Raw genomic sequence first — 10,559 nt, 5'->3', positions numbered from 1 at the left:
CTACAGGCAAAAACCTTGGGAGGTGAAATGAAATACTTTCTCCCAAGAGTGGTGGAATTTGGAATTCCCTGTCCAATTGAGTGGTGCAGAAAGAAACCCTTTACACATTTCCAAAATGTGCCCAGATGGACACTTGATGTCGCAAAGTCTACAGGACTGGTAGCCTTAAGTTGAGGCGTGGGACTAGTCTGAACAGCATTTTTTTTGGCTGAGATGGTCACAATATTTAGAACAGTTTTTTAAACTTATATGATTTATAATTACTCTTCTGTCAATAATCCACTTGTCAACCTCTATAAACCACCTTATCCAGACTCTAATATCTGTATCCTATCCCATACCAAGCCCCAACTTTCTATCAACCCTGTTCTTGCTATCAGAATCAGATTTATTATCACTGACCTATATGATGTGAAATTTGTTGTTTTGTAGCAGCAGTACAGTGCAAAGACATAAAATTAATATAAATTACAAAAATAAATAAATAGTGCAACAAAAAAAAGGAACAATGAGGTAGTGTTCGTGGACTGTTCAGAAATCTGATGGTGGAGGGGAAGAAACTGTTCCTGAATCGTTGAGTGTGGGTCTTCAGGCTCCTGTAGTGTGACAGGGACGAATGTAAACCTGGATAAACGAGTTAAGTTGGACTGAAGCAATCCCTCATCTAAAGCTATCTTGTGGTGAAGTAGTTACAATAAGTTCCTAGGCATATGGCTTATTTTGAGAATTTGAGAGAATTCTGTGTCTCAGGTTTTATTGCTAAATTGTACTGTATGGTTTGCACAAAGGCAAAGTCAAAGACAAAGCAAAGGGCTGTACTTTGCAGCAGCACAAAATGTGCACGGCAGTCTTTAGACTGTCCTTGGCTGGTCAAATGGATACAACTTTTTAATATAAGAAAATGAAAATATTAGCAAAAGACATAGCCACTTTAACCAACTTCAGCTGGAATCGGAGGAACCTAGCTTTCTTTACCTCTGAGGGATCTATTAATAAATTATGTGCTTTCCTGCTGCTTCTTATGCAGTCCTAGAGGCTTATTCATTTTGCATTCAGTGAAATGAAAGCCAATTTTGATCTTACTCATTTTTCTTAATGGGCTTATAATTTATATCACATGTATCAACAGATGATAGTTCAAACAGTTCTGTTGAATGAGAATTTACATTGTAAACACCACAGAACATAGACCTTTGGGTGATTACTGTCCAAATTCAGTGGCAGCTTCTCAGATGACTTTGTTGCTATGCATCACATGACTGGCTTTTATTGCATTGAATTACCTGATAATGTGGACCGGCACAAAATTTTAATGAAGTTGAAGACTCAACCAAGTGCAGAAGAGATAAATAGCCGAGATTTCCAGGCTAATATATGCTGTTTGATACAAAATGTAACAGTAACCTGAGTAGTAATATGCATTTTAAAAAAAGGTGAATTATTATTCTGAAATGAAGATGAGTCAATAGGAAAGGATTGCAATGATCTCGGCAATGAACTAGTTCTGTAGTGACCTTGGCTTTATGTGGTGCTCCAGCTACCTAAAATTATAAGGACCTGCGATTTCCTCCTGAAACAGCGTGTCTTCCATTTCCTGCCTACCTGATGGCAACAAAGGAGAAGCAGGTAACCAACTGGGAGTTGGAAAACTGGAGGAATTGGTAAAGGTGGGGAAATGGGAGGAGGAGGGAGATCAGGTAGCAGCAGGAAAAATTGTTGATAGGAATGAGGAAGACTGGGAAAAGTTCAGGGGAAATGAAAATGTACGAGAAAATACAGTTTAAAAGGTGAAATTGGGGAAAAATAAGAAAGCAAGGAATAAGTACAAAGGAAGGTGATCAGGGAACAGGAATACACAAGAATTCTTAAAATAATACTGTAATCACTCCTTGTTGTAACAGCCACACAAAGTATATACTTAGTATGTTTCGGTATTATTAACATATCAATATCTGTGGAGGAAGATGGGTGGCAGTTAAAGATGATAGGCTGCCTGATCCATTGAGTTCCTCCGGCAGCTCATTTTTTGCTCCAGGTTCCAATATCTACAGACTTGTGTCTCCATGGTATTTTCATTTCCCGATTTTCAGCAATTGAAAAAATGGTTAAAGTTATTGTTGCTGATTAGAAAATACATTGATGTCTACAGGCTGCAACATGCCGGACAGGTTGGCTATTTCCTGACTTCTGTTGTGGTATAAAGATGGGAAGATGCTGTTATGTTGATGCATAATTTCCAAGAATGTTGAAAATATTCTGACAAGTGTTTATTGTCCAGTGAAGTTATCCGTCTAATTCTTTCCTCTCTTCATTGATAGCTGCCTTTTGAATCCAACAATGGATAGTTAGATTGAATTACTTTTTCCTCGGTGTTCTTGAGTGAAATGCCTATAAGCCATTTTAACCTACATTACAATCAAAGCCTAAAGTTTCTGCTTGGAAACCTGCCATGTTTTTAGCACACCTAAAGCGAAAGGCAAATAATGGCTAAAAAGTAAAAGGTCAATGCATATCTTGTGCCCAGTGATCTCCTGCCTTTACATAGTTGAGATGGTTTTAAGACTGTGTTACTGGTATCAGGTGCTCTAATTGTTTATATTAGTCGGAACAAAAGGTATCAAATTGCATTGCTTTTGTGATGAATACATAAGTCATTAAATTTGGAAACATGTGTCCAATATAAAGAGGCACCATTGATCTAAAATCAAGTAGGTTGCAGTAATTGTATTAATAATTGAACTTGGCACATTTATTGTCAGTGACTTTGTTTGGATTCTGCTACACTTTATTGTAAGAGTTAGCTTAAACAAATAGTAAAACGTTTCAAATATATAGTTATTCTAAAATGTTTCTGATGTGTCTTCGTATTTTAATATCATTTAAAATCAAAAGTAGGAACTGCTGGAAACAATCAGAGTTTGTTCAATGTTCCTTGAAACCTCAGAGGGGTAATAATAAAACATAAAATGTGTTATCAAGCTGAGAAGTGAGATACCTCAGGAAACTTGGTTGCCATGTAAAATTAATGAGTGAAAAACTACCAAAGAATGGAATCAGAGTGGGAGAGAACAAGTGCAACCAGAGGACCTGCAGTTAGCAGGACAGAACAAGAGGAAAAGAGACCCTAATCATTTGAGGTGTGAGTCTCTGAGGTTTCAAGGAACGGATTATGAATCTATTTTTGTTAAGTTGCTTCTTTGTGCTGATGCAGCCTGCTGAATGAATCTGTTGTGTTTATGAGTGAAAGACCTATACCATCAGTTCTGACAAAGTTTCTTGGAACTTTTTCCACAACTGCTGCCTGACCTGCTGATTGTTTCCAGTAGTTCCTAATTTTATTTCAGATTTTCAGCATCTGTGTTTCTTTTAAATTTTCAAACCTGTACCTATTGTGGTTTGGTATAGTCATGAACAAGTCTCTTGAGTTGGATTAAATTGGGAATCTTGAAAGTAAGAAAGCCTGCAGTTGGCAAGTCTTACAACACACTGGTAGCCTACCTATCACTAACCTGCAGAGTGCTGATTCATTATAGCACTTTTAGTCCTCCAGTCGTAACACTCACAGATACTTATCCACATGTACTCTGTGCGCAGCTGTGCTGCGACTTGACATGAACCATTGCCCTCTCTGCTGTTGTGTGCTGCTGTGTTGGGAATCTGGCACAAAGCACTGGCCTCTTCTGGTGCTCCCCCAGCAACGAATCATCCCATGGCTCAGTGAGGAGAGGATGCCTACGAGAGCTGGTGTTGGATGGGCTGGGGCACAAGTGCAGCCACTAATGCTGAGATGTGGGGTTCAGGGCTGCATCTTGGCCAGCATGGTGTGTGCGGGTCATGCTGAGGACTAGTGGTACCTGCTATATGTGCTGACAGAGTGCCTGGATCTTGCAGTGTCCCTCGTCATCTCCTGTTACATGTGATGAATGCTCTGTCCACCCCTTTTGTTGTTTGGCTGCACAGCCCCACCCAGCCCAGAAGTTTCTCTGTGGTAACAAAGGCAGTAACCAGTGCTCAGCAAAAGGGTGGGGTGGGGATTACACCAGGTCGCCGTGCTGTCAGTAATATCTCTCAATATATAATGCTATATTGACAGCCTTTAGGACATCCTGTGCTCTGAGCAAGTTACCAGTGTATAGTTATAGAAAAGCGAAAATCAAAACTGGTGTCTGGTGATTAACATTTTGGAAACTTACCAAAAATATTGATTCTGTTTAAATTGGTCTTCTTGCAGCTGTAATGTTTACAGCAGAAATTGATCTCACACCATATGGGAAATGAGTGACACAAGCTTTGAAATTGCTCTTTGAGCATGGTGAAAAAGCATTTGGTTTAGAGGTAGAGCAAGCAGGCAGTCCTCTGCTGCTCGTGTTGACCTAATGTAGAAATCCTATGATTTGCATCAACACCTTTCCCAACAGTGGCTTGTGGATACAAGGTGTTACACTAGGGAGACAATATTCCACCTCTTGAGCTGTCACATCTGCTTTAATGACAGCGACTACAAGAGATATGAAAAACCCCATATTGTAGGGAAAATCTCACACACTCATTGTTTTATACTATATTGCAGCATAAACTAAGAGAGGAATATGAAGCTAGCAGCTGCGGTTGGACCCCAGACATGAATATATTTTTGATGTGGTGTCAACCTGTGTCCCTCTGGAGAGGTCTGACATTGAAGATGCTATACTGGAAGGATCGCAAGTGAGTGCAGCTCTTTCTCTCTTCACAAATCCTGTTTAGATAGACTTAGGTCACACAGTTATGTGATGTGGGAGTGCAGAATAGAAGGCATTTGCTAGAAACACTACATTAAGATAGAAAAACTAATGAAAGCTAACTTGTAACTGGCAGGCCATGATGTACAAGTTGGTCAGCAAGTAGAACAGAGCCACAAGTGGCCCAAATCCACAATTTGACACTCGTAACATTAGCTTCAACACTTTTTTAGACCAATCTGAGCTGTTAAATTATGAGCAAGTGAATTTGGAAAATATTGACAATGGACCATTAGATGAAAATTGTTTAGCTCAGATTTAACTTTATTCCAAAATCAAGGTCAGAATGTGCCCTGTCTTTTAACTTACATATATGAAATTCTTGCAGCACTTTTACTAAATATATTGTAAAATATACTTTAATTGCAAAAATAATGATAAAAATAAATATTCTTTTTCAGCTGGAACAGATTGATAATTTTTTCATTGTTGATGGCAGACAAAGCCTTCTGTTCTTCTACCAAGAAGTGGATCATCCAGAACCAGGTTGTACTTTACTTAATGTGCAAATGCTTGCTGTGTTTAATTCAAAATTGTAGTTACAGGTTAATGAAATAACTGAATAACAATGGTATTGATGGTAATTATTATTTTACAAGCTGATCAAACATTATTCCCAGTTCCTAATTTCTTATTCTTAATGCATTTTTAAAAATAGTTAATATTATGGAGAAGTAGAAGCAAGTCATGTGGCCTGACCAACCCGATTCAGAATTTGCCTTCCATATGTACAGGCTAATCCTACCTGTTTCTGTACTCCCCTTATCCCATATGTCACCTATCCAGTTGCACCTTGAATCATTAACTCTGGAAGAGGATTCTGAAACCTCATGTCATTTTAAATGAAAAAATATTTTGGCTTTCCACTCTATATGTTGTATATTTAATCTAATTTAATCTATGGTCTCCTGAGCTACTCAAATCTATCTGTTTATGTGTATCCTTTCATGATATTAAATATTTCTATCACCTTACCCATTGACCTACATTGTTCAAATGAAATAGCTTTAATTTTTCACATAATTGTGTCTCCTCACACCAGGTAGCATCAACGTGCATTTTTATAATGCCTTTAATAATGTAAAGAGTTCCAATTGCTATTATCAAACAAAATTTGACACCAAACCACACAAGCTTACGTCAGGACAGATGGCCAAAAAGCCTGTTCAAGGAGAGAGGTTTTAAGAAGCATCAAAAATGAAGAGAGAGTGGGGGGGCATCAGGGATGCAATTCAACATCAGAGCATCTTGGCAGTGAAAGGATGACTGCCATTGGTAGAGTAGTTGAACTTGGGGATAATCAAAAGGCTAGAATTAGAGTCATAGACCTGTACAGCACGGAAACGGGCTCTTCAGCCCAACTTGTCCATGCCGACCGAGGTGCCTACCTGAGCTAGTCCTGCCTGTGTTTGGCCCATACACCCTTTCCTATCCGTGTACCTGTCTAAATGTCTTTTAAATGTTGTAATTGTACCCACCTCTACCACTTCCTCTGGCAGCTCGTTCCATATACCCTCGTCTGCTTTAAATCTTTCGCCCCTGACCTTAAACCTATGGTCTCGAGTTTTAGACTCCCCTACCCTGGGAAAAAGACAGTGACCATTCACTTTATCTATGCCTCTCATGATTTCATAAATCTCTATAAGGGCAGCCCTCAGCTGCCTATACTCCAGAGAAAACAGTCCCAGTCTATCCTGTCTCTCCTTATAACTCAAGTCATCCAGTCCTGGCAACATCCTTGTGAATTTTTTCTGCATCCTTTCCAGCTTAATGACATCCTTACTATATCTAGGCGACCAGAACTGCACACAATTCTCTAAGTGTGGTCTCAGCAATGTCTTGTACAAGCTGTAACGTAATGCTCCAACTTTTGTACTCAGTGCCCTCGCTGATGAAGGCAAACGTGCCAAGTACTTCCTTCACCACCCGGTCTACCTGTGTCACCGCTTTCAAGAAACTATGTACTTGTACCCCAAGGTCTTTCTGTTTTACAACACTCTCCAGGGCTCTGCTATTTACTGTAAATCCTGCCCTGGTTTAACTTCCCAAAATACAATACTTTGCATTTGTCGGAGTTAAATTCCATCAGCCATTCCTTGTCCCACTTTCCGAGTTGGTCTAGATCCTGTTGTAATCTTAGATGACCTTCTTCACTGTCCACTGTACCACTAATTTTGGTGTCATCTGCAAACCTACTTACTGTACCACCTACATTCTCATCCAGTTGGAGGGGAACAGGTATTCCAGAGAGGTTGGAGGAGGTTACAGAGATGGGAAGAATTTAAGCCATGGAAGGAGAGAGGGTTGAGAGGACTGCTTTGAAACCAATGATGAAAATTTTAAAATGTACGTATTGCTTAAGATGGGATGTTGCCCAGGAGTTTGTTGGGATATTTCAGTTTGGAGCATGTTACTGAACCTATTTTACTCTCTCTGTGACCTCAGCATTCTTCCTATAGTATACAGCCCAGTACTGCACCCTGAATAATCCAGCAATCCTTGCTCAGTAAAGAACCACCAGGGAAAATGCAGAAACAAATCTCTGTTTCTTTCATTTATTTGAAATGGACAGTTTTGCCTTTTTAGCATTAAAAGCTGAGAAATGACTGACCAGTCTGTGGATTGGCTGGATTGCATTTACAAACTGTGTACAACTAAGAGTGGACTTATCACAGCATTCTTCTCATTTTCTCATGAACAATCACTTACTACTGCTCTCAGTCTGTACCTGTGCCAGTTGCACATCACATTCTTTTAATACTGTGGAGTTTAATTGATCTAACAAGCCTATTATGTAGTAGTTTATAAAATGCTTTTTGGAAATTCATATACCCAATATCAATCACACGACCATCATTAACTTCCTCCATTACTGAAGAATTCATTCATCTTAGTTAAACATCATTTGGTTTTAATTAATCCATGCTGGTTTTCACTTATTAATATTTTTTCTAAGTGCCAATTAATTTGGTCCCCAATTATTCTTCCAAAATATCCACACCACCATGGTTGTGTGACTGTTCTGTAGTCACCAGGTTTATCGCTCTCCCTTATTCTGAACATGGATTTAACATTTGCTGTCTTCCAGTTCTCTGGCATCCCTCCCATTTCAAAGAAACATTGAAAGGTTGCAGCCAGAGCCTCTGAAATTATCGCACTTGCTTCCCTCATCAACCTCGATCACCCCAATCAGAATTAGTAACTTTTCTAGTTTAAGCAATGCCGACCTTCTAAATATACTTCTTTTTACCTTCAATTTTTTTTTCTTTTTACCTTCTACTTCCCATATCATTGGCAGTATTCATTACTTCAGTGAAGATGGATGCAAATTACTCATTTAGTATGACATTGATGTCCCCTACCATGCAAGAAGTTCTGCTCTTTGATCCCAAATCAAACACTATTCTTTGAGTATTCTTTCTCTACTTGGATGTTTATGAAAGGCTTTCAGATTCCCTTTCAAGCTATCTGCTAATCTATTCTCATATACTGCCATCAACCATTTTATTTCCTTTTTGACTTTTCCTCTCTACTTCAAGTATTCAACCAGTTTTTAATTGATTTATGAACCCAATGTTTTCATAAGTCCCTGTGCCTCTGTAGGTATTTTCCAAATCCATATCTCGGATGATTCCACATTCCTTTTACCTGACGACTTATGGAACTTTAAGTTCAATATAGATAAGGATCTGATGAATATTTTGTGTCATGAGGATAAGTTGAAAGAGTTGGAGAAAGTAAAAAAAAAACTGCATGTACAGGAAATCTGAAATATAAACAAGAAATACTAGAAATAGCATTCAGGCAGCATTGGAGGGAGAATTAGAGTCAATGTTTCAAGTCATTATTCATATATCAGAACTAGGAAAGGTTGGAAATGAAACAAATATTTACAGAGAAGAGGACAAAACAGAATGTCTTTGGGTGGAAACCGTTGAATGACAAAATTGGTGGTACCAGCTGAAGGAGGGTGGAAAAGATGTATCTGGACCCAATGCTACTTTCAAATGATGCAGAGATTTACTTCTTTCAAGTGACTGCATTTACTTCTCCCAAGGAAATGCATTTGGTGTGGTGGCTCCTAAATTGAGCAAACCAAGTGCAGATTGGATGACTATTTTCTGGAACACCTCTGTTCAGTTGCAAGGCTGACCCAAGCTTTCAGTTTCCTGTCACTTTAATTTTCCACTCTGATCCCTTTGACTTTGTCCTCCAATGAAGCTCAAGGAAAAACACCTCATTTCCTAACTTGATGCAAGTCAGCCTTCCACGCTCATCATTGAATTCAATAATTTCAGATAATGAACCATTTTTGTCTTGCTTCTCACATTTTCATCATTCATTTTCTTTTTTTCTAGTATTTCAGACTTATACCTGAGACTTGCCTTTACTCAGGGAGTACCACCATAAACTGTGTCATTCCATCTCCCGGTCTCCACCCTATCATGGACCTTACTATTTATCTTCTCAAGCCTATCACTTTTTCTCTGCAACTTAAGATGATGAAAGGCATTGTCCTGAAGCATTAACTGTGTACCTCTCTATTGCCTGACCTACTGGGTATTTGCAGTATTTTCTTTTTATTGGGAAAGAATAATTTTGAGGCAGATATAGCAAAAGGAAACTTAACCATTTTGTTCTGAATGATGACTTAACTTTTAGTTCAAATTATTGATGTTTTGCCAATAGTGTGTAATTTCATTAAGTCTGCTAATTTTACCAAAATAACTGCATAATGTGTTCAAATAATCATGAAGTACAAGCCACCCTTATGAGTAGCAAACTTGTTTTAATGAAGATATGTGAGCGAGTTTTCAATCATTATTTTCTGTTATAATGTAGTTGGTCTTGAGCCAAGTGGACCCATGCCAGGATTTGCAAGTTGCAAAGTGAAGAAGCTGTTTCTTACTGATGGGAAACATGCTGGTTTGACTGGAATTTGTATTGCTTTCCTTCGAGCAAATGCCAGCAGAGCCATCACATATGAAAACATATACAGGGTAAATAGTTTAAAAAAAATTTCAAAGGTTGCAGAGAATTCCTTTGGCTTGTTTGGGGTCATGCTTCTTGACTGTTGTTGGAGCTGTACCTTTCCAACTCTGTTGAAAATGTTCCATGACCTTCTTAATTTGTGCCTTCTGAGTCGTAGAAAGGGTTGGGGATCAGTCACTTGTTCCAGAATATTTCAATCCTGATGCCTTTTACTAACCATGGCGGTCCAGTTGAATTTTAGGTCGTTGGTGACCCCAGGATATTGATGATGTCAGTGACCATTCTGCCACTGAATGGCATGTAGAGGTGATTTGGGTTTCTCCTGATGGACACGTTGCTAATATTACTTTCTACCCTTTCGGCTCTTTCTATGCCTAGGTCTAGCTGCTTCAGCACGTGGATTGAGCTATTATCTGAACGCTGACCAATCGTTGGTGAGCAGCCCTCCTCCTGATCTGATGATGAAGGCTAATTCATTGCTAAGTAGGGTGGGACTAGCGACTGCCCAAGGGATTCATGCTGCAATGTTCTTGGGCTAAGATGATTGGCAAGCAAAAGCCTCAATTGTCTTCCTTTGAGTCAGATATGATTTCAGTCAGTGGAGAGTTCCGTCCAATTCTTACTCTGTTCAGTTTTGCTGGAGCTTCTTAGTGTCACAGACGGTCAAGAGCGGCCTAGATGTCAGTTGCATTTCTTAAAAATTAAAATTATCTCTCCAACATGTATACAGTGACTCTAATTATTCAGAATTTTCTTTGAAGCTGACACAAAGGGTCATTTTTTTCCTTA

At 38.9% G+C, this 10,559-nt stretch overlaps 1 protein-coding gene across 1 annotated transcript in view; it reads left to right on the top strand.

The window, feature by feature from the left end:
• Positions 1 to 10,559, top strand: part of LOC127577482 (dynein axonemal heavy chain 5-like) — a 146,682-nt gene that overhangs the window by 2,205 nt on the left and 133,918 nt on the right. Inside the window, 4 exon segments of the mRNA XM_052028706.1 lie at positions 1,580 to 1,763; positions 4,600 to 4,704; positions 5,180 to 5,264; positions 9,621 to 9,778. Of these exon segments, the coding sequence (XP_051884666.1) occupies positions 1,580 to 1,763; positions 4,600 to 4,704; positions 5,180 to 5,264; positions 9,621 to 9,778 (532 nt within the window).

The sequence above is a fragment of the Pristis pectinata genome, chromosome 13, assembly GCF_009764475.1.
Source record: "Pristis pectinata isolate sPriPec2 chromosome 13, sPriPec2.1.pri, whole genome shotgun sequence".
Lineage (NCBI taxonomy): Eukaryota > Metazoa > Chordata > Chondrichthyes > Rhinopristiformes > Pristidae > Pristis > Pristis pectinata.
Note: the sequence above shows the minus strand (reverse complement) of the source record. Positions and strands in the feature narration are given on the sequence as shown.